At 43.7% G+C, this 24,057-nt stretch overlaps 1 protein-coding gene, 2 long non-coding RNA genes and 1 pseudogene across 4 annotated transcripts in view; 2 read left to right on the forward strand and 2 right to left on the reverse strand.

Moving 5' to 3' along the window:
• On the forward strand, positions 1-7,416 carry Ces2c (carboxylesterase 2C). The gene is made up of 12 exons (NM_145603.2): positions 1-141; positions 922-1,132; positions 2,577-2,718; positions 3,373-3,506; positions 3,583-3,841; positions 4,585-4,683; positions 4,946-5,086; positions 5,216-5,296; positions 5,514-5,658; positions 6,019-6,156; positions 6,512-6,584; positions 7,011-7,416. Exons 1-12 carry the CDS (start codon positions 66-68, stop codon positions 7,195-7,197), a joined length of 1,686 nt encoding a protein of 561 aa, NP_663578.1. The 5' UTR covers positions 1-65; the 3' UTR covers positions 7,198-7,416.
• On the reverse strand, positions 5,992-21,931 carry Gm33218. Its single transcript, XR_387977.3, has 3 exons — positions 21,843-21,931; positions 21,513-21,667; positions 5,992-6,233 (listed from the first exon to the last, which is right to left on the reverse strand). It is a non-coding gene; the product is annotated as a predicted gene, 33218 (long non-coding RNA).
• Ces2d-ps (carboxylesterase 2D, pseudogene) overlaps positions 20,357-24,057 on the forward strand; it is a 6,660-nt pseudogene continuing 2,959 nt past the window's right edge. Inside the window, exons 1-5 of the transcript NR_033726.1 lie at positions 20,357-20,493; positions 20,828-21,038; positions 22,178-22,316; positions 22,972-23,105; positions 23,182-23,440. The product of NR_033726.1 is annotated as a carboxylesterase 2D, pseudogene (transcript). The remainder of the gene's footprint in view (positions 20,494-20,827; positions 21,039-22,177; positions 22,317-22,971; positions 23,106-23,181; positions 23,441-24,057) is intronic.
• Gm33141 overlaps positions 22,032-24,057 on the reverse strand; it is a 19,274-nt gene continuing 17,248 nt past the window's right edge. The window contains exon 3 of the long non-coding RNA XR_387975.1: positions 22,032-22,181. This is a non-coding gene — a long non-coding RNA (predicted gene, 33141). The remainder of the gene's footprint in view (positions 22,182-24,057) is intronic.

The following is a 24,057-nucleotide window of genomic DNA, read 5'->3' on the forward strand; positions in this document are numbered from 1 at the left end:
CTTATGCTTCCTGTTTGTGAAACTTGGTCATCTTAGCAGCACAGACTTAGGACTGAGAGCTGATCATGACACGGAACCAACTACATAACTGGCTGAATGCTGGGTTCTTCGGGCTGCTGCTTCTTCTTATCCATGTGCAGGGTGAGGCTAACTAACCTGTCAATGGGGAATGATTGGAGTCAGAGCTAAGCTTGTGGGAGAGAAGGAATAGGAGGGTCACTTATGTAAACCATAGATCAGCCATTTTCAACCTGTAGGTCATGACCATTGAAGAACCCATATATCCGACAGCATCAGAAACACTCAACCATAAAACCATTTCTATTGCTTCTTCCTTACTGTAATGTTGCTCTTGAGTGGCTTCTCAGTTCCTAAGATCATCAGGAATATGTGATTTCCAATGGTCATGGCCCAAAGGTTGAAGAATGGCATAATAGACAAAAGATGAGAAACATGTTCCCCGACAAAAGCACACATATTTTGTGGACCCACTAGCACTCAGAGGGTCAGAGACATCTCAGATCACCTCATACTGAGGAGAAAATTCAGTGTAAGGCCAGAAGGAGATAATTCTAGGGAAAGTAAAAAGACACTTTTCCCTACTTGGTGTATGATAATGACAATAACTACTACTGACCTTTGGATGAAAATAACAATTATCATAAACTCATGTGGCCAAATGGCTCTAAAAGTGTGATAACTTCTTTAGCTAGAGAAATGTTCTGACACACTTCAAAAATGGTAATAAAAAGGCCCCTAGCCTGAGGGATAAGGAACCTCCCACACTAACACAACACGGGTGAACTGGGGATAGGGTGGCTGGGTTCCCTTCTCCTGAACCCTGGTAACAATGAGATGGAAATTTCACAATCTGCTGGCAGCTGATTACAGAAAACTAACCCAGAGGCATCTCTCCACCAGGTCAGGACTCACCAGAGGCCAACCCCATCAGAAACACACATACAGGACAGATCCAAGGCAGCCTTATCCACGTGAAGGACACTAAAGCTGGTGTCCACACCTTCCTGGGAATCCCCTTTGCCAAACCTCCTGTAGGACCACTGCGATTTGCACCTCCTGAGGCCCCTGAACCATGGAGTGGTGTGAGAGATGGAACTGCACATCCGGCCATGTAAGTTTTGGACCCAGAGGGTTTCAGGCACTGGGGGAGAATGTACTCTGAGCTCTGTGCTATGCTGAAGTGTTTCCTCCACCTCAGTGACACAGCAGTTTTCTCTCTTTGTGGATGAGTGCCCCATGGGTTTTTCTGATGATGTGCTAATGTTGATTAGAACAACTGGGCCAGGCTCCTAGGTCAGAGCTTGGCACTCATAGGGAATAACATGGATATACTATGGAGAAAAACAAAGATAAAATTGTTCACACATTCCAATTAACCAAAGTGTTCTCTGCCACAATGGGTGCATCTCTAGGCATGAGTAAATGTCACATATTAGGCAGCAAGCACTCTGAATCCAGGAGAATATACTTCATGTCCTTGAAGACTACAGCAGTTTTTGATAACTTGCTAACCCCATCCTGACAGTCATTGTGAAAACCTATAAGGCCATGTGCCATTGAACAAGAAACAAGTATATGTAGTGAAATCCCTCTGGAGACACTGCAGACAAAAGAAGTTCCTTGAGAGTCTGCACACGTGATGAAGGACTACTCACTACCCGTTAGGGCAGCGTTGTCCACTGAATCCTCTAGTAGCTGTTTGAGTCCAATACTCCAATATGGGGATCTTAGCTTGTGTTCTGTTGCTGTAATAAGGTAACGACAAAAGCAAGGGAGGGGAGAAAGCCACTATTAGAGGCTCCAGATTACAATCCATCCTTTGGGTAAACACATTGAATCAAAACTACAGGAGCTGCTCACATCACAGTCATGCCCAGAGTTTTAGTTAGGGTTTTACTGCTATGAACAGACACCATGACTATGGCAAGTCTTATAAAGAACAACATTTAATTGGGGCTGCCTTCCAGGTTCAGAAGTTCAGTCCATTATCATCAAGGTAGGAACATGGCAGCATCTATGTAGACACAGTGTAGGAGGAGCTGAGAGTTCTACATCTTCATCTAAAGGCTGATAGCAGAAAACTGACTTCCAGACAGCTAGAGTGAGGGTCTTATAGCCCACACCCACAGTGACACACCTACTCCAAACATCTAATAGTGCCATTCCATGGGCTGAGCTTATACAAACCACTACACCCAGGAAAAGAGACTAGAAAATGCTTACACACCTGCTAAAGCTTAGCTCGAGTTTCCCTTCTCATACAATTACATGAACGTCACTGCAGACAGCCAATCATTTCCATGGAGACAGCTACAAGTCTCTTCTTCATAGACTTGAAAAGATTAAAATCCAGGCCCCACCTAACTGGGGGCCTCCTTAGAAATCTGGCTCCATACCAGCTTTACTGGTGTACGTGGCCTTTACCTTGGTTGGAAGGGACTTGGAGACAGAATATGTATTCACAGGTTGAACATGGCTGGGATAAAAATCTGCAAAATCACACTGGGTTTGGATCACCATCCATGTCTTGGAATGTCTGTTTACTAATTTCAAAGGTGTCTGCAAAATCTTGACATGCTGAATGAAGCAGGCCTGCCAGATATGAAAATGATGCTGTCTTCCTTCCCTATGTCTGAGGACTGCCTGTATCTCAACATCTACACCCCAGCCCATGCCCATGAGGGCTCTAACCTGCCTGTGAGTGTCAGGCTGTGGCCAGCTTGGGGAGAGGGCATTTTGTCAAGATGATTAGAAGGGATAAAACAACCTGAGTTCCATTACAGGGTGGACTCTGATAAAAGTCTTACCTTTCTTGGGTCAAAGAAGACCATCTCAGCCACATGATGCAGCTGAATCCTGGGTATGGGACACAGAGCACTGGACCTCTGAGCCATCAAAGGCCCTTGATGTCTGATGAAATCAGAACTCATTCAATGACTTGTTCTTTGCAGATCCACTTAGGGGCTCAAGACCTCAAAACTGAGGTCACTCAAACTTATACTCTTGGGTTATCTGTTGTGACAATGAGGGTTGGTGATCCTTTCCATTTGTAATCTGGAGAGATATTCATGGAAACACCCCACTTTGTTCCACTGTGAAGAGCCTATGTAATGATGAGATTATTCTATATAGAGAGCAATGAATTCAAACTGAGACACAAGGTGGGAATGGGGACTAGAAATACATTAATAGGAATACTAGTGGCCCTGGCAGTGGCCAAGGCTCTGAAGTCCTGAGAATTTTTACATATGTCTGTAGCTGCACAGAGTCCCAGGAGTTGATAGTCTAGTAAGCAGACCAGAGAGCTTGGACAGGCTAGGAGCTTCCTGGCATCTCTCTTGACTTCTCCAGGTGATGGTGTGGATCCATGGAGGTGCACTGGTTATAGGAATGGCTTCCATGTTTGATGGATCTCTATTGACAGTCAATGAGGACTTGGTGGTTGTTACTATCCAGTATCGTCTGGGTGTCCTGGGCTTTTTCAGGTAAGATCATTACTGGGCAATAGTAGCTGATCAGAACCTAGACAGCCCTTTGATCCATGTCCCTTCCACTTCTCAGCACTGGAGACCAGCATGCCAGAGGCAACTGGGGATACCTGGACCAAGCAGCTGCCCTACGCTGGGTCCAGCAGAACATCGCTCACTTTGGAGGCAACCCTGACCGGGTCACTATTTTTGGCGAGTCTGCAGGTGGCACAAGTGTGTCTTCACATGTTGTGTCCCCCATGTCCCAAGGGCTCTTCCATGGTGCCATCATGGAGAGTGGGGTGGCCCTGCTTCCTGACCTTATCTCTGAAACCTCTGAGATGGTTTCCACTGTAAGTGCTCTCAGCCCTGCTGTCTCAGCCTTTATACTCTGGTACTCTGGTGTTCTGTTCAGTGGGGAAATCAAGGACAGTGGGAAATAACTTCTTTCCAATAATTTCTGAAAAGCTCAGGGGTTAACATCTATTCACTTCTACTATACTGGATAAGTTTGCTATCTGTCCACACACTGGTCCTTGAAGTTTCTATAATTAGCAAAAATAAGTGTGCATGTGCTTGGGAACTGATTCACTGGTTTTTAAAAGTGCTTAGAGTAGAAGCCTGAGGCCATAAGTTCAAATCCCGAGAACACACAAAGGGCTGGAAATAGTAACATCTATCTGTAATTTTCATGTTACTCTGGTCAGGTGGAAGGTAAAGAGAAGAGAATCCTTGGATGTCGACACACCGACTCATTGGTGTAGGCAGCAACAAAACAAGAAGCCACCCTGTTAAATAAGGGATACAGTGAAGACTGAGACTTTTTTCCCTAACCTCCGTGTACAAACCTTGAGAAAATTACAGTTTCCCTGATACATGAAACACATTAAAAACAGGTGGAGAAAACAAAGTTACACAAAACATATGTAGGAAGAAAGAGTCCTGCTTGCTGGCTGTCATCTTTGAGCAATAGGAAACTGGGAACAACAATACAATTTATTCCAATCCACACAACACACCCTACAGTGTGGGAATTATGCACAACAGCGTCGTCTTGGAACTGATAACTCTCCATCTTGCCTCATTCCTTCTGCAGACGGTGGCCAAGCTTTCTGGATGTGAGGCTATGGATTCCCAGGCCCTGGTGCGCTGTCTGAGAGGCAAAAGTGAAGCAGAGATTCTGGCTATTAACAAGGTTGGGAGAATTGTGTGTCTGGGAGAACCTGGTGTTCATGATGGGAGATTCTGAACCAAATAGCTCATCTTTATGCCTTTGTGTTCTTTCAGTTCTGTGTGTAAAATGAATACAAGATAAGCTAATCTAAGTGTAGATTCTCCTCCAGGGTGAGCAGATCACCCTGAAACTAGTGAGAAATGAGAAAAAGGTGGAGGTTACTCAGTAGACATCAGGATATTTATTTCATTAACCTTCAGCATCGACCTCTAATACCTCACAGGTCTTCAAGATGATCCCTGCTGTGGTGGATGGGGAGTTCTTCCCCAGGCATCCCAAAGAGTTGTTGGCATCTGAGGATTTTCACCCTGTCCCCAGCATCATTGGTGTCAACAATGATGAGTTTGGCTGGTCCATTCCTGTGGTAAGGCAGAGTTCCAATCCTCTGGGAGCCTGGACACTCATATGCTAAGTAGATGTGTTCAAGGAAACTCAATACATCTTTAATCCAAGTCCATCAGACCCTAAACTTAATACTGTCTTCTGCTCCCAGGTCATGGGCTCTGCTCAGATGATAAAAGGAATAACCAGAGAGAACCTGCAGGCTGTTCTGAAGGATACAGCAGTACAAATGGTGAGACACCTCTGGTCCTATCCAAATAGAGGTGTCCCTCACATTTCTTTCTCAGACAGCATCTTTATTAATACAATCAGTACATATTGTGATTCTGTGTGTTGTACTCAGACCTATATCCTAGGTAATCCCAGACCCCATTCTCCCAACACCAAAGTTTGCTGTCTACCTAATCTACAATATGGCAACCTCATTGCTCCTGATCACCTTGGTGTAGATGCTGCCTCCTGAGTGTAGTGACCTGCTAATGGAAGAGTACATGGGGGACACTGAGGATGCCCAGACCCTCCAAATACAGTTCACAGAGATGATGGGAGATTTCATGTTTGTGATCCCTGCACTCCAAGTAGCACATTTTCAACGTGAGTATATCTGTGTCAAAGCTTAGGGGAGCAGCTCAGAGATGGGGGTCATGGTGAGCACTGTGGAGTATGGTGGTGTCTAGGTCTCCTAATGTCCAGTTTAAGAGAGTGAAATCTGGGTAGAGAGAAGAAAATGGGTTGCTGATAACTCTATTGACTTAACAAAAGCACTCAGCTGGGAAGGCCATGGGCACTGATTAGCCAAGGGCTTTTCCATGGCTTGTGCTCAGCCTGAATCCCACTCTCTCATTTTACTTCTATGATTCTTGGTAAAGTTTTATCAAGCTACCTTGTTACCAACTGCTTATCAGTAAAACTTCAGATGAGAGTCAACTAAGTCACTCTTTTTCCCACCTCCAGGCTCCCATGCCCCTGTCTACTTCTATGAGTTCCAACATCCACCCAGCTACTTCAAGGATGTCAGACCACCCCACGTGAAGGCTGACCATGCTGATGAGATTCCTTTTGTCTTTGCGTCCTTCTTCTGGGGCATGAAACGTGAGTCTTCACTTTTTATCTTGATCAAGGTCCCCGATGATTTCCTATAGGGATTCTGAGCTTCCATTTTAGAAAACCTAGATTGTGAGCAAAGAAAAAGAAATCCAATGTGCAGCCTATCGTGGCCTCAAATCCATGCCCAGCTTAGAATCTGAATCACAGTCTAGCCTGTGATAGAGAGGTGACAGCACATCAAGGCCGTAATTGAATTAGAAACTTACATGGATCTTGGATTCTGAATAATGAAGAAGGGAGGCAACAAAAGCCAACAGTTTGGGAGCTGGGATGGGGCATGTGAAGAATGAGTTGACAGTTGCATGAGGTGGCATTGACTTTGTCTTCCTTATGACTCCAGTTGACTTCACTGAGGAGGAGGAGCTGCTGAGCAGGAGGATGATGAAGTACTGGGCCAACTTTGCACGACATGGGTGAGAATACACCCCTCAACCTAACGTGTGTTGGTTCCTATCTAGGGCTCCCTATTGGATGGTGGCCTTGTAGCATCCATGGATCTTTCATCACATACAGGTCTTTCCTACACAATAGCACATTTATACAGATACTTTGTAGGTGTCAGACATGGGTCATCTCACAGTGACAAAGCTGGTGGGGCTATAATGCTATGTTACTGTTCCTTAGATCTCACCTCTTAGAGGTAACACAAAGCAGGTCAGGCAGTCTCCCCACATGAAGCAGAACCTCATGAGTGACACTTGTATGCACATATTAGGACACAAGTCACATCAGACCCCTTAACCAATGTCCTACTTGTTCTACTGCCCTGATCCAAAACATAGGATTAGGCTTTGGATGAGTGTAACCTTACTGTTCTTTGCTGTGTGATATATCCACAGGAACCCCAACAGTGAGGGTCTACCCTACTGGCCTGTGATGGACCATGATGAGCAGTACCTGCAACTGGACATCCAGCCTGCTGTGGGTCGAGCCCTGAAGGCTGGAAGGCTGCAGTTCTGGACCAAGACTCTGCCCCAGAAGATCCAGGAGCTAAAGGCTTCTCAGGACAAGCACAGGGAGCTTTAGTACCCTGTATCAAAAAAAATGTGTTTGGGGTTTAAAGTCAATAGCGCTACAAATTCCATTTATTTATTTTTATTTGTTCCAACACTTACATAAGCATCTGTCACCTCAGTCTTTGAGCTTTCATGTATGAAAAATACTCTGTATTACTTATCATTCTGGCCAAACTTTCATTAAATTCAATAAATTCTCAAATAACACTGTGGATGTGTGAGCCTCAAAGAGCCTCCATCTTCTTTAACTGAGATTATACTCTTCTTTCCTTCTTTCATTCCCTCCTTCTTTCCATTATCTTCTCCCCGTCTTCATTCTCCTCTTCTCCAAGTCCCAGACCTTCTTCAAATGAAGTGGATGCTCCAGGGAATGTTTGTCTGTGACAAAAATCCTGTGTCTATTCTCAGCAAGTTATGTTTTCTTATATTTAAAATTGGCAACAGAAAACTTGCTTTCCCTAAGCTTTATTGCCTTCAGGAGTTTGGAATGTTATTCCCAAAACACCATGAACTCCAAATTGAACCGAGGGCAAATCTGCATGGGGAGCATGTTGAGTTTTAGTATGGCTTTTTGCAGGCAGGGCATGGCTTGGTGGGCTGCCACAGGTTGAAGCACCAGCAGGACCAATACCTTTTGTAATCATATATTAAACAGACCCTTACCAGAGTTGACTTAGGCTGGTCCTGGGTGGGGTAGGACATGCACAACCTCCCTGTTCCCTTTGCAGAGATATAGTTGGTGTCAGGGCAGCTGCTAAGGCTTGGATTTGGAGATTAACCTTCTGCTGTAGCTAAGCTTGTGAGAAAAGTCATCCATCCATCTCCTCTCAAGCATTAAAGACTTGAAAAGCAATTTTCTCACCAACTCCAGGATGGGGACATTGCAGTAGGTTTGTATACAGTTTGTAGAAATTAGAAAATTGTCTCAAATAAAATAAAGTATACCATGGATTGATGTGTGCCCAGAAGGAAAAACAGGGAAGTTACAACCTAATGTGGTTGACATACATATGAAGTTATGAGGAAGGGATCTTTTACAACAATGAGATAATCAACTTGATATTTCTGCAATCCCAGAGATAGCTCAAGAAGAAATTATGGGTGGAATGTTAGATGCTCTTGGGGATGGCATTGATATATGTCATCAAAAACAAGCCCAGGCTGTGTCAATTGTCTAAATATAGGATATCCCAGTGATTGAGTTTCCACATTTATAAGGTAGGGCACTGTTGAAATATCAGTGGCTCTACTCCTAAAGTGGTTGACAAGCTTGTGTGAGTAGAGAAGTGGTCCTTAACTAAGGAAAAATTACAGCATTCGAGCAGCTGATATAAAAGCAGCTGTAGACTCATCATTCTGAAGAGTCTACCAGTCTCTGGAATTCCCCTGATGGTCTCCATGCTCCACATTCCAGCGCCAGCTGTTATTCAGTCTCTGTCTCTCTGCCAGTTATGTCATGGTGGCCCTGATCACGCACCACATTTGTAATCTGAGAGGCAAAGCAAGGTCTCTGTGTTTGTCCCTCTGTCTCTGTCTCTCTCTGTCTGTGTCTCTCTCTGTTTGTGTCTCTCTCTGTCTCTGTCTCTCTGTCTCTGTCTCTGTCTCTGTCTCTGTCTCTGTCTCTCTCTCTCTCTCTCTCTCTCTCTCTCTCTCTCTCTCTCTCTCAAACCCACATCTCTATCTCTATCATTCATGCTCTCCCTCTTACTCCCTTCTACAGAGCAGATCCTGAGTGTCTTCTTCATTTCACATTTTCTCTTTCTTTTTTTCTTTTTGTTTTTTTAGAGACAGGGTTTCTCTGTATAGTCCTGGCTGTCCTGGAACTCACTATGTAGATCAGGCTGGCCTCGAACTCAGAAATCCGCCTGCCTCTGCCTCCCAAGCACTGGGATTAAAGGCATTTGCTACCACTTTCCGGCTTCGTTTCACATTTTCACTGTGGCTATGACCATCATCCACACGGGGCCTCTGAGTGATGGTACAGTGAGGAGCAGAGCACACAGGGATTTCCCGAGCTGAGCTAGAGAAATGTCTGGGATTAAGAAGTACTGGGGCATAAAGCCTTCATAGCACCTAGGGCCTTTCCTCTCATTGATGTCCCACAAGGCCATCCTCTGGTACATATGTGGCTGGAACCATGGGTCCTTTCATGTGTATTCTTTGGTTGTTGGTGTAGTCCCTGGGAGCTCTGGGGGTACTGGTTGGTTCATATTGTTGTCCCTCCTATGAGGCTGCAAACCCCTTCAGCTCCTACCATCCTTTCTCTAACTCCTCCATTGGGGACCCCCTGCTTAGTCCCATGGTTGGCTGCAAGAATCCATCTCTGTATTTGTCAAGTTCTGGCAGAGACTCTCAGGAGACAGCTATATAAGGCTCCTGCCAGCAAGCACTTCTTGGCAACCACAATAGTGTCTGGTTCTGGTAACTGTATATGGGATGGATTCCCAGGTGGGGCAGTCTCTGGATGGCTTTTCCTTCATTCTCTGATCCACACTTTGTCTCTGTATCTCCTCCCTCCCATGGGTATTTTGTTCCTCCTTCTAAGAAGGACTGAAGTATCCACACTTTGGTCTTCTTCTTGAGTTTCACATGATCTGTGAATTGTATCTTGGGTATTCTGAGCTTCTGGGCTAATATCCACTTATCAGTGAGTGCATATTATATGTGTTCTTTTGTGATTGGGTTACCTCACTCAGGATGATATTTTCTAGTTCCATCCATTTGCCTAAGAATTTCATAAATTCTTTGTTTTTAATAGCTGAGTAGAACTCCATTGTGTAAATGTACCACATTTTCTGTATCCATTCCTCTGTTGAGGGTCATCTGAGTTCTTTCCAGCTTCTGGCTATTATAAATAAGGCTGCTATGAACATAGTAGAGCATGTGTGCTTGTTACATATTAGAGAATCTTCTGGGTATATACCCAGGAGTCGTATTGTTGGGACCTCAGGTAGTACTGTGTCCAATTTTCTGAGGAACCGCCAAACTGATTTGCAGAGTGGTTGTACTAGCCTGCAATCTCACTAGCAATGAAGAAGTGTTACTCTTTTGCCACATCCTCACCAGGATCCGCTGTCACCTGAGTTTTTTATCTTAGCCATTCTGACTGGTGTGAGGTGGAATCTCAGGGTTATTTTAAGTTGGATTTCCCTGAATATTAAGGATGATGAACATTTCTTTAGGTGCTTTTCAGCCATTCATTCCTCATTTGAGAATTTTGGGTACACTTGCATTTGGAGTACAGACGTTCAGAATTGAGAGTTCTTGGTAGATTTTTCCCTTTGATGAGTATGAAGTGTTCTTACTTATATTTTCTGATGACTTTTGGTTGAAAGTCGATTTTATCCAATATTAGAATGGCTACTCCTGCTGGTTTCCTGGGACCATTTGCTTGGAAAATTGTTTTCCAAACCTTTATTCTGAGGTAGTTTTTATCTTTTTTTTCCATTTTTTATTAGGTATTTAGCTCATTTACATTTCCAATGCTATACCAAAAGTCCCCCATAGCCACTCACCCCCACTCCCCTACCCACCCACTCCCCTTTTTTGGCCCTGGCTTTCCCCTGTACTGGGGCATATAAAGTTTGCGTGTCCAATGGGCCTCTCTTTCCAGTGATGGTCGCCTAGGCCATCTTTTGATACATATGCAGCTAGAGTCAAGAGCTCCGGGGTACTGGTTAGTTCATAATGTTGTTCCACCTATAGGGTTGCAGATCCCTTTAGCTTCTTGGGTATTTTCTCTAGCTCCTTCATTGGGGGCCATGTGATCCATCCAATAGCCGACTGTGAGCATCCACTTCTATGTTTGCTAGCCCCAGGCATACTCTGACAAGAGACAGCTATATCAGGGTCCGTTCAGCATAATCTTGCTAGTGTATGCAATGGTGTCAGCATTTGGAAGCTGATTATGGGATGGATCCCCGGATATGGCAGTCTCTACATGGTCCATCTTTTTATCTCAGCTCCAAACTTTGTCTCTGTACCTCCTTCCACGGGTGTTTTGTTCCCACTTCTAAGGAGGGGCATAGTGTCCACACTTCAGTCTTCATTTTTCTTGAGTTTCATGTGTTTAGGAAATTGTATCTTATATCTTGGATATCCTAGGTTTTGGGCTAATATCCACTTATCAGTGAGTACATATTGTGTGAGTTCCTTTGTGAATGTGTTACCTCACTCAGGATGATGCCCTCCAGGTCCATCCATTTGGCTAGGAATTTCATAAATTCATACTTTTTAATAGCTGAGTAGTACTCCATTGTGTAGATGTACCACATTTTCTGTATCCATTCCTCTGTTGAGGGGCATCTGGGTTCCTTCCAGCTTCTGGCTATTATAAATAAGGCTGCTATGAACATAGTGGAGCATGTGTTCTTCTTACCAGTTGGGGCATCTTCTGGATATATGCCCAGGAGAGGTATTGCTGGATCCTCCGGTAGTACTATATCCAGTTTTCTGAGGAACTGCCAGACTGATTTCCAGAGTGGTTGTACAAGCCTGCAATCCCACCAACAATGGAGGAGTGTTCCTCTTTCTCCACATCCACGCCAGCATCTGTTGTGACCTGAGTTTTTGATCTTAGCCATTCTGACTGGTGTGAGGTGGAATCTCAGGGTTGTTTTGATTTGCATTTCCCTGATGATTAAGGATGTTGAACATTTTTTCAGGTGCTTCTCTGCCATTCGGTATTCCTCAGGTGAGAATTCTTTGTTCAGTCTGAGCCCCATTTTTTAATGGGGTTATTTGATTTTCTGAAGTCCACCTTCTTGAGTTCTTTATATATGTTGGATATTAGTCCCCTATCTGATTTAGGATAGGTAAAGATCCTTTCCCAATCGGTTGGTGGTCTTTTTGTCTTATTGACGGTGTCTTTTGCCTTGCAGAAACTTTGGAGTTTCATTAGGTCCCATTTGTCAATTCTCGATCTTACAGCACAAGCCATTGCTGTTCTGTTCAGGAATTTTTCCCCTGTACCCATATCTTCAAGGCTTTTCCCCACTTTCTCCTCTATAAGTTTCAGTGTCTCTGGTTTTATGTGAAGTTCCTTGATCCACTTAGATTTGACCTTAGTACAAGGAGATAAGTATGGATCAATTCGCATTCTTCTACACGATAACAACCAGTTGTGCCAGCACCAATTGTTGAAAATGCTGTCTTTCTTCCACTGGATGGTTTTAGCTCCCTTGTCGAAGATCAAGTGACCATAGGTGTGTGGGTTCATTTCTGGGTCTTCAATTCTATTTCATTGGTCTACTTGTCTGTCTCTATACCAGTACCATGCAGTTTTTATCACAATTGCTCTGTAGTAAAGCTTTAGGTCATGCATGGTGATTCCACCAGAGGTTCTTTTATCCTTGAGAAGAGTTTTGCTATCCTAGGTTTTTTGTTATTCCAGATGAATTTGCAAATTTCTCCTTCTAATTCGTTGAAGAATTGTGTTGGAATTTTGATGGGGATTGCATTGAATCTGTAGATTGCTTTTGGCAAGATAGCCATTTTTACAATGTTGATCCTGCCAATCCATGAGCATGGGAGATCTTTCCATCTTCAGAGATCTTCTTTAATTTCTTTCTTCAGAGATTGAAGTTTTTATCTTACAGATCTTTCACTTCCTTAGTTAGAGTCATGCCGAGATATTTTATATTATTTGTGACTATTGAAAAGGGTGTTGTTTCCCTAATTTCTTTCTCAGCCTGTTTATTCTTTGTGTAGAGAAAGGCCATTGACTTGTTTGAGTTTATTTTATTTTATTTTTTTTTTTAAAGATTTATTTATTATTATATGTAAGTACACTGTAGCTGTCTTCAGACACTCCAGAAGAGGGCGCCAGATCTTGTTACGGATGGTTATGAGCCACCATGTGGTTGCTGGGATTTGAACTCTGGACCTTCGGAAGAGCAGTCGGGTGCTCTTACCAACTGAGCCATCTCACCAGCCCCTTGAGTTTATTTTATATCCAGCTACTTCACCGAAGCTGCTTATCAGGTTTAGGAGTTCTCTGGTAGAATTTTTAGGGTCACTTATATATACTATCATATCATCTGCAAAAAGGGATATTTTGACTTCCTCTTTTCCAATTTGTATCCCCTTGATCTCCTTTTGTTGTCGAATTGCTCTGGCTAATACTTCAAGTACTATGTTGAAAAGGTAGGGAGAAAGTGGGCAGCCTTGTCTAGACCCTGATTTTAGTGGGATTGCTTCCAGCTTCTCTCCATTTACTTTGATGTTGGCTACTGGTTTGCTGTAGATTGCTTTTATTATGTTTAGGTATGGGCCTTCAATTCCTGATCTTTCCAAGACATTTATCATGAATGGGTGTTGGATCTTGTCAAATGCTTTTTCTGCATCTAACGAGATGATCATGTGGTTTTTGTCTTTGAGTTTGTTTATATAATGGATTACATTGATGGATTTTCGTATATTAAACCATCCCTGCATCCCTGGAATAAAACCTGCTTGGTCAGGATGGATGATTGCTTTAATGTGTTCTTGGATTCGGTTAGGGAGAATTTTATTAAGGATTTTTGCATCGATATTCATAAGAGAAATTGGTCTGAAGTTCTCTATCTTTGTTGGATCTTTCTGTGGTTTAGGTATCAGAGTAATAGTGGCTTCATAAAATGAGTTGGGTAGAGTACCTTCTACTTCTATCTTCTGAAATAGTTTGTGCAGAACTGGAATTAGATCTTCTTTGAAGGTCTGATAGAACTCTGCACTAAACCCGTCTGGTCCTGGGCTTTTTTTGGCTGGGAGACTATTAATAACTGCTTCTATTTCTTTAGGGGATATGGGACTGTTTAGAAGTTCAACTTGATCCTGATTCAACTTTGGTACCTGGTATCTGTCCAGAAATTTGTCCATTTCGTCCAGGTTTTCCAGTTTTGTTGAATATAGCCTTTTGTAGAAGGATCTGATGGTGTTTTGGATTTCTTCAGGATCTGTTGTTATGTCTCCCTTTTCATTTCTGATTTTGTTGATTAGGATTTTGTCCCTTTGCCCTTTAGTGAGTCTAGCTAAGGGTTTATCTATCTTGTTGATTTTCTCAAAGAACCAACTCCTAGTTTGGTTAATTCTTTGAATAGTTCTTCTTGTTTCCACTTGGTTAATTTCACCCCTGAGTTTGATTATTTCCTGCCGTCTACTCCTATTGGGTGAATTTGCTTCCTTTTTTTCTAGAGCTTTTAGATGTGTTGTCAAGCTGCTAGTATGTGCTCTCTCCCGTTTCTTTTTGGAGGTACTCAGAGCTATGAGTTTCCCTCTTAGAAATGCTTTCATTGTGTCCTAAAGGTTTGGGTACGTTGTGGCTTCATTTTCATTAAACTCTAAAAAGTCTTTAATTTCTTTCTTTATTCCTTCCTTGACCAAGGTATCATTGAGAAGAGTGTTGTTCAGTTTCCACGTGAATGTTGGCTTTCCATTATTTATGTTATTATTGAAGATCAGTCTTAGGCCATGGTGGTCTGATAGGATACATGGGACAATTTCAATATTTTTGTATCTGTTGAGGCCTATTTTGTGATCAATTATATGGTCAATTTTGGAGAAGGTCCCGTGAGGTGCTGAGAAGAAGGTATATCCTTTTGTTTTAGGATAAAATATTCTGTAGATATCTGTCAGGTCCATTTGTTTCATAACTTCTGTTAGTTTCACTGTGTCCCTGTTTAGTTTCTGTTTCCACGATCTGTCCATTGATGAAAGTGGTGTGTTGAAGTCTCCCACTATTATTGTGTGAGGTGCAATGTGTGCTTTGAGCTTTACTAAAGTGTCTTTAATGAATGTGGCTGCCCTTGCATTTGGACCGTAGATATTCAGAATTGAGAGTTCCTCTTGGAGGATTTTACCTTTGATGAGTATGAAGTGTTCCTCCTTGTCTTTTTTGATAACTTTGGGTTGGAAGTCAATTTTATCCGATATTAGAATGGCTACTCCAGCCTGTTTCTTCAGACCATTTGCTTGGAAAATTGTTTTCCAGCCTTTCACTCTGAGGTAGTGTCTGTCTTTTTCCCTGAGATGGGTTTCCTGTAAGCAGCAGAATGTTGGGTCCTGTTTGTGTAGCCAGTCTGTTAGTCTATGTCTTTTTATTGGGGAATTGAGTCCATTGATATTAAGAGATATTAAGGAAAGGTAATTGTTGCTTCCTGTTATTTTTGTTGTTAAAGTTGGCATTCTGTTCTTGTGGCTGTCTTCTTTTAGGTTTGTTGAGGGATTATCTTCTTGTTTTTTCTAGGGCATGGTTCCCGTCCTTGTATTGGTTTTTTTCTGTTATTATCCTTTGAAGGGCTGGATTCGTGGAGAGATAATGGGTGAATTTAGTTTTGTGGTGGAAATCTTTGGTTTCTCCATCTATGGTAATTGAGAGTTTGGCTGGGTATAGTAGCCTGGGCTGGCATTTGTGTTCTCTTAGTGTCTGTATAACATCTGTCCAGGCTCTTCTGGCTTTCATAGTCTCTGGTGAAAAATCTGGTGTAATTCTGATAGGCTTGCCTTTATATGTTACTTGACCTTTTTCCCTTACTGCTTTTAGTATTCTATCTTTATTTAGTGCATTTGTTGTTCTGATTATTATGTGTCGGGAGGAATTTCTTTTCTGGTCCAGTCTATTTGGAGTTCTGTAGGCTTCTTGTATGTTCATGGGCATCTCTTTCTTTAGATTTGGGAAGTTTTCTTCAATAATTTTGTTGAAGATGTTTGCTGGTCATTTGAGTTGAAAATCTTCATTCTTATCCACTCCTATTATCCGTAGGTTTGGTCTTCTCATTGTGTCCTGTATTTCCTGGATGTTTTGAGTTAGGATCGTTTTGCATTTTCCATTTTCTTTGATTGTTGTGCCGATGTTCTCTATGGAGTCTTCTGCACCTGAGATTCTCTCTTCCATCTCTTGTATTCTGGTGCTGATGCTGGCATCTATGGTTCCAGATTTCTTTCCTAGGGTTTCTATCTCCAGCGTTGCCTCACTTTGGGTTTTCTTTATTGTGTCTACTTCCCTTTTTAGGTCTAGTATGGTTTTGTTCATTTCCATCACCTGTTTGGATGTGTTTTCCTGTTTTTCTATAAGGACTTCTACCTGTTTGGTTGTGTTTTCCTGTTTTTCTTTAAGGACTTGTAACTCTTTAGCAGTGTTTTACTGTTTTTCTTTAAGGACTTGTAACTCTTCAGCAGTGTCCTCCTGTATCTCTTTAAGTGAGTTATTGAATTCCTTCTTTATGTCCTCTACCATCATCATGAGATATGCTTTTAAATCCAGATCTACCTTTTCAGGTGTGTTAGGGTGTCCTGGACTGGGCGAAGTGGGCGTTCTGGGTTCTGATGATGGTGAGTGGTCCTGGTTTCTGTTAGTAGGATTCTTACGTTTACCTTTCGCCATCTGGCAATCTCTGGAGTTAGTTGTTATAGTCGTCTTTGTTAAGAGATTTTTCCTCTGTTGATTTTGTTACCCTCAATCAGCAGGCGTGGGAGACAAGCTCTCTCCTCTGAGTTTCAGTGGTCAGAGCAGTCTCTGCATGCAAGCTCTCCTCTTTCAGGGAAGGTGCACAGTTATCTGGTGATTGGACCTCCTCCTGGCTGAAGGTGAAGGCCCAAAACAGGATCTTTCCCAGAAGCTGTGTTGCTTTGGCCAGGAAGGTGGCCGGTTGTCTGGAGTCGAAAATGTCGCCGCCTCAGAAGCTCTGTGGCTCTCGCCAGGAAGGTGGCCGGCCGTCTGGAGCCGAAGATGGCGCTGCCTCAGAAGCTCTGTGGCTCTCGCCAGGAAGGTGGCCGGTTGTCTGGAGCCGAAGATGGCGCCGCCCCAGAAGCTCTGAGACTCTTGCCCGTACCAGAAACAGCTGGCCTCTGTATTCCACACGGTCACCCGTGCAGCCTGCCCTCCGCGGAGTCCCGGAGCCAAGAAGGCTCCCGCCGGCGCCTGTGACACAAACCTCTCAGGCTGGGCAGACCCCCGTGCTCTCACCAGGAAGGTGGCCGGCTGTCTGGAGCTGAAGATGGCGCCGCCCCAGAGGCTCTGCGACTCTCGCCCGTCTCAGAAACGGCTGGCCTCTGTATTCCACACGGTCACCCGTGCAGTGGCAGGCGAATTTCTGAGTTCGAGGCCAGCTTGGTCTATGCAGAGAAAGCCCTAGGACAGCAGTCTCCATTGTTAGTTGAAGTCATCCAAAACCTGGCCCTTCTTGGCATAATGGAGGCACTTAAAAATTTTTCTGAGGCAAAGGACACAGACAAGCCCAGGCAACCGCTCCGCCTGCCGGCCGCTCGGTCCACCGCTCTCCAAACGCCAGCAATCGAATCTGGTAGTTTTTATCTTTGACACTGAGGTGCATTTTCTGTGTGCAGCAAAATGCTGAGTCCTGTTTATGTATCCAATCTGTTAGTCTATGTCTTTTTATTGGGAAATTGAGTCCATTGATGTTAAGAGATACTAAGGAATAGTGATTGTTGCTCTTTGTTATTATTGATCTTATTTTTATGTTTGTGTGGTTATCTTCTATTGAGTTTGTTGAAAGAAGATTACTTGTTTACTTTTTCTAGGGTGTAGTTTCCCTCCTTGTGTTGGTGTTCTCCACCTATTATCCTTTGTAGTGCTGGATTTCTGGAAAGATATTGTATAAATTTGTTTTTGTCATGGAATATCTTGGTTTCTCCATCTATGGTAATTGAGAGGGTTTTTTCCTCACATCTTTTTTTATTAGATATTTTCTTCATTTACATTTCAAATGCTCTCCTGAAAGTTTCCTATACCCTCCCCCCCTGCCCTGCTCCCCTACCCACCCACTCCCACTTCTTGGCCCTGGCTTTCCCCTGTACTGGGGCATATAAAGTTTGCAAGACCAAGGGGCCTCTCTTCCCAATGATGGCCAACTAGGCCATCTTCTGCTACATATGAAGCTAGAGATACGAGCTCTGGGGGTATTGGTTAGTTCATATTGTTGTTCCTCCTATAGGGTTGCAGACCCCTTTAGCTCCTTGGTTACTTTCTCTAGGTTCTCCATTGGGGGCCCTGTGTTCCATCCAATAGATGACTGTGAGCATCTACTTCTGTATTTGCCAGGCCCCGGCATAGCCTCACACAAGACAGCTATATCAGGGAACTTTCAGTAAAATCCTGCTGGCATTTGCAATAGTGTCTGGGTTTGGTGGCTGATTATGGGATGGGTCCCCGGGTGGGGTAGTCTCTGGATGATCCATCCTTTTGACTTAGCTCCAAACTTTATCTCTGTAACTCCTTCCATGGATATTTTGTTCCCAATTCTAAGGAGGAATGAAGTATCCACAAGTTGGTCTTCCTTCTTCTTGATTTTCTTGTGTTTTGCAAATTGTATCCTGGGTATTCTAAGTTTCTGGGCTAATATCCACTTATCAGTGAGTGCATATCTAATGACTTCTTTTGTGATTGGGTTACCTCACTAAGGATGATATCCTCCAGATACATCCATTTGCCCAAGAATTTCATAAATTGATTGTTTTTTATAGCAGAGTAGTACTCCATTGTGTAAATGTACCACATTTTCTGTATCCATTCCTCTGTTGAGGGACATCTAGGTTCTTTCTAGCTTCTCGCTATTATAAATAAAGCTGCTATGAACATAGTGGAGCATAGTCTGGGTTGGCATTTGTGTTCTCTTAGGGTCTGTATGAGATCTACCCAGGATCTTCTAGCTTTCATAGTCTCTGGTGAGAAGTCTGGTATAATTGATAGTTCTGCCTTTACATGTTATTTGACCATTTTCCCTTAATGCTTTTAATATTCTTTCTTTGCTAGTGCATTTGGTGTTTTGATTATTATAGGACAGGAGTAATTTCTTTTCTGGTCCAAGCCATTTGGAGTACTGTAGGCTTCTTGTATGTTCATGGGCATCTCTTTCTCTAGGGTAGGGAAGTTTTCTTCTATAATTTTGTTGAAGATATTTACCGGCCCTTTAAGTTGGGATTCTTCACTCTCTTCTATACACATTTTCCTTAGGTTTGGTCTTTTCATTTTGTCCTGGATTTCCTGGATGTTTTGAGTTAGGAGCTTTTTGCATTTTGAGTTTTCTTTGACTGTTGTGTCAATGTTTTCTATGGTATCTTCTGCACCTGAGATTCTCTCTTCTATCTCTTGTATTCTGTTGGTGATGCTTGTATCTACGACTCCTGATCTCTTTCCTAGCTTTTCTATCTCCAGTGTTGTCTCCCTTTGTGATTTCTTTATTCTATTTCCATTTTTAGATCCTGGATAGTTTGTTCAGTTCCTGCATCTGTTTGGTTGTGTTTTCCTGTAATTCTTTAAGGGATTTTTTTTGTGTGTGTTTCCTCTTTAAGGTCTTTTACCTATTTACCTGTGTTCTCTTGTATTTCTTTAAAGGAGTTATTTACCTCCTTCTTAAATTCCTCCATTTTCATCTTGAGATGTGAGTTTAAATCAGAGTCTTGCTTTTCTGGTGTGTTGCAGAAACCAGGGTTCGTGGTTGTGGGAGAACTGGGTCCTGATGATGCCAAGTAATCTTAGTTTCTGTTGCTTATGTTTTTGCACTTGCCTTTTGCCATCTGGTTGTCTCTGGTGTTAGTTGGTCTTGCTGTCTGACTTTGGCTTGTCTCTCCGGCAAGCCTGTGTGTCAGTACTCTTGAGAGACCAGTTCTCTCTGGGAGAAATTTGGGTATGTAGAACTGTGGCACAGGATCAGCTCTGTGTGCAAATGGAGACCAGACGAGTTGGGTCCCAGGCCGCCCCTAGTTTCCTTTGTCCTGAGGCTTCTGTGCAGGCTCCTATGAGAAGGGGTTGTGATCCAACCTGCACTCACAGACCTGTCTGCACTCCTGGGAGGCTTGCTCCCTGCTGGCACTATTTGTTTATGAAGGCCTATGGCTGAGTATCTGGTACAGGCAGAGACAGAAACCTGAAGGCTCTGACCTTCTCATAGAAGCATTCTGGCTTCTCCTGTTACAGCTTTCTGGCTAGGTAAGGGGACAGGGTACCTGGTATCAAAGACAAGCTTCATAATTCATGCAGTGTCTTTTCAGGAGGCCAGAGAGAGAACAGAAACAGCAGAGGGGACTTTCCCCTACCTCCTGAACATTGGCTCCTATCTCTTGTGACTAATCACTTCTGCTACAGTGAGAACTTTGACCACAACCACCCGACTACAACAAGTTCCCCGCCTACATCTTTTGATTTAAATCCCTGCCTTGGCAGGACTCACATATTCTGCTTCCTGTTTGTGAAACTTAGTCTTCCAAGCAGCCCAGAACCTGGGCTGAGAGCTGACCATGCCACAGAACCAACTGCATAGCTGGCTGAATGCTGTGCTTTTTGGGCTGCTGCTTCTTATCCATGTGCATGGTGAGGCTCACTAAACTGGCAGCGGAGAATAACTGAAGTCAGCGAATAGCTGAGTTTGTGGGAGGGAAAGCATGGGGGCAGGGAGGAAACTAATTGAAATCATAGCCAGACATTATCAAACTGTAGGTCACGATCATAGGGAGACCATTCATATATGGAGTGGTTTCTAGCTGGAGGGGTAAGGAAGCTCCCACACTCACAGGTGAACCAGGGGTAGTGGGGGCAAAGTGGTTGGATTCCCTTTTTCTGTGCCCTGGTAACAAAGAGACAAAAATCTCACAATATGTTGGCAGCTGGTTACAGAAAACTAATCCAGATGGCATCTTTCCATCAGGTCAGTACTCACCAGAGTCCAGCCCCATCAGAAACACACACACTGGCCAGATCCGAGGAAGCCTTGTACATGTGAAGGACACTAAAGCTGGTGTCCACACCTTCCTGGGAATTCCTTTTGCCAAGCCTCCTGTAGGACCACTGCGCTTTGCACCTCCTGAGGCCCCTGAGCCATGGAGTGGTGTAAGAGATGGAACTTCACATCCAGCCATGTAAGTTCTGGACCCAGAGGGTTTCAGGTACTGGGGGAGACTGTGCTCTGAGCTCTGGGCCATGCTGAAGTGTCTCCTCCATTTCAGTTACACAGCAGTTTTCTCTCTTTGTAGATGAGTGCCCCATGGGTTTTTCTGATGATGTGCTAATGTCGAGTAGTACAACTGGGCCAGGCTCCTAGGTCAGAGCTTGGCACTCATAGGGAATAACATGGCGGTATTATGGAGAGAAGCAAAGATAAAATTGTTCACACATTCCAATTAACCAAAGTGTTCTCTGCCACAATGGGTGCATCTCTAGGCATGAGTAAATGTCACATATTAGGCAGCAATCACTCTGAATCCAGGAGAATATACTTCATGTCCTTGAAGACTACAGCAGTGATTGATAACTTGCTAGCCCCATCCTGACAGTCATTGTGAAAACCTATAAGGCCATGTGCCATTGAACAAGGAACAAGTATATGTACTTACCACTGCAGACACTGCAGACAAGAGAAGATCCCTGAGAGTCTGTACATGTGATGAAGGTCTACTCACTACCCTTTAGGGCAGCATTGCCACTGAATCCTCTAGTAGTTGTATGAGTCCAAAACTCCAATATGAGGATCTTAGTTTGTGTTCTGTTGCTGTAATAATGTACCAACAAATGCAAGTTAGGGGAGAAGGCTACTATTAGAGGCTCCACATTACAATCCATCCTTTGGGGAAAACACAGTGAATCAAAACTACTGGAGCTGTTTACATCACAGCCACACCCAGGAACAGAGACTAGAAAATGCTTACATGGCTGCTAATGTTTACCTCACTTTTCTATTCTTATACAATTCCATGAATACCACTACAGACAGCCATTCATTTTCATGTGGACATCTAGATCGTTCTCTATCCCAGACTCAGAAAGAATGACATTCAGGCCCCACCTGACTGGCAGCCTCCCTAGAAATCTGGCTCCACCCCAAATTATACAAAGCCAGTGACCTTTACCTTGGTTGGAAAGGACTTAGAGAGAGAGTATGTGTCAGCAGGGTGTCTCAGGAGGAGCAGCAGCTGAAGGTGGCTGAGATAAGATCTCCAGACTTACACTGGGTTTTGATCACGATCCATCTCTTGGAATATCTGTCTGCTATTTTCATCAGGTGTCTGCAAAATCATGATATGATGAATGAAGGCCTGCCCGAAATGAAAATGATGCTGTCTTCCTTCCCTATGTCTGAGGACTGCCTGTATCTCAACATCTACACACCAGCCCACGCCCATGAGGGCTCTAACCTGCCTGTGAATGTCAGGCTGTGGCCAGCTTGGGGAGAAGGCATTTTGTCAAGATGATTAGAAGGGACAAAAGCAACCTGAGTTCCATTACAGGGTGGACCCTGATAAAAGTCTTACCTTTCTTGGGCCAAAGAAGACCATCTCAGCCACATGATGCAGCTGAATCCTGGGTATGGGACACAGAGCACTGGACCTCTGAGCCATCAAAGGCCCTTGCTGTCTGATGAAATCAGAACTCATTCAATGACTTGTTCTTTGCAGATCCACTTAGGGGCTCAAGACCTCAAAACTGAGGTCACTCAAACTTATACTCTTGGGTTATCTGTTGTGACAATGAGGGTTGGTGATCCTTTCCATTTGTAATCTGGAGAGATATTCATGGAAACACCCCACTTTGTTCCACTGTGAAGAGCCTATGTAATGATGAGATTATTCTATATAGAGAGCAATGAATTCAAACTGAGACACAAGGTGGGAATGGGGACTAGAAATACATTAATAGGAATACTAGTGGCCCTGGCAGTGGCCAAGGCTCTGAAGTCCTGAGAATTTTTACATATGTCTGTAGCTGCACAGAGTCCCAGGAGTTGATAGTCTAGTAAGCAGACCAGAGAGCTTGGACAGGCTAGGAGCTTCCTGGCATCTCTCTTGACTTCTCCAGGTGATGGTGTGGATCCATGGAGGTGCACTGGTTATAGGAATGGCTTCCATGTTTGATGGATCTCTATTGACAGTCAATGAGGACTTGGTGGTTGTTACTATCCAGTATCGTCTGGGTGTCCTGGGCTTTTTCAGGTAAGATCATTACTGGGCAATAGTAGCTGATCAGAACCTAGACAGCCCTTTGATCCATGTCCCTTCCACTTCTCAGCACTGGAGACCAGCATGCCAGAGGCAACTGGGGATACCTGGACCAAGCAGCTGCCCTACGCTGGGTCCAGCAGAACATCGCCCACTTTGGAGGCAACCCTGACCGGGTCACTATTTTTGGCGAGTCTGCAGGTGGCACAAGTGTGTCTTCACATGTTGTGTCCCCCATGTCCCAAGGGCTCTTCCATGGTGCCATCATGGAGAGTGGGGTGGCCCTGCTTCCTGACCTTATCTCTGAAACCTCTGAGATGGTCTCCACTGTAAGTGCTCTCAGCCCTGCTGTCTCAGCCTTTATACTCTGGTACTCTGGTGTTCTGTTCAGTGGGGAAATCAAGGACAGTGGGAAATAACTTCTTTCCAATAATTTCTGAAAAGCTCAGGGGTTAACATCTATTCACTTCTACTATACTGGATAAGTTTGCTATCTGTCCACACACTGGTCCTTGAAGTTTCTATAATTAGCAAAAATAAGTGTGCATGTGCTTGGGAACTGATTCACTGGTTTTTAAAAGTGCTTAGAGTAGAAGCCTGAGGCCATAAGTTCAAATCCCGAGAACACACAAAGGGCTGGAAATAGTAACATCTATCTGTAATTTTCATGTTACTCTGGTCAGGTGGAAGGTAAAGAGAAGAGAATCCTTGGATGTCGACACACCGACTCATTGGTGTAGGCAGCAACAAAACAAGAAGCCACCCTGTTAAATAAGGGATACAGTGAAGACTGAGACTTTTTTCCCTAACCTCCGTGTACAAACCTTGAGAAAATTACAGTTTCCCTGATACATGAAACACATTAAAAACAGGTGGAGAAAACAAAGTTACACAAAACATATGTAGGAAGAAAGAGTCCTGCTTGCTGGCTGTCATCTTTGAGCAA

This window comes from Mus musculus, chromosome 8 (assembly GCF_000001635.26).
Source record: "Mus musculus strain C57BL/6J chromosome 8, GRCm38.p6 C57BL/6J".
NCBI classification, from domain to species: domain Eukaryota; kingdom Metazoa; phylum Chordata; class Mammalia; order Rodentia; family Muridae; genus Mus; species Mus musculus.

Coding starts and splice junctions, on each gene's coding strand:
- Ces2c (NM_145603.2), top strand. CDS start 66: ATGACACGGAACCAACTACATAACTGGCTGAATGCTGGGTTCTTCGGG. Junction 3,507..3,582: donor GGTGTCCTGGGCTTTTTCAG/GTAAGATCATTA, acceptor TCCACTTCTCAG/CACTGGAGACCAGCATGCCA. Junction 5,659..6,018: donor CCAAGTAGCACATTTTCAAC/GTGAGTATATCT, acceptor TCCCACCTCCAG/GCTCCCATGCCCCTGTCTAC.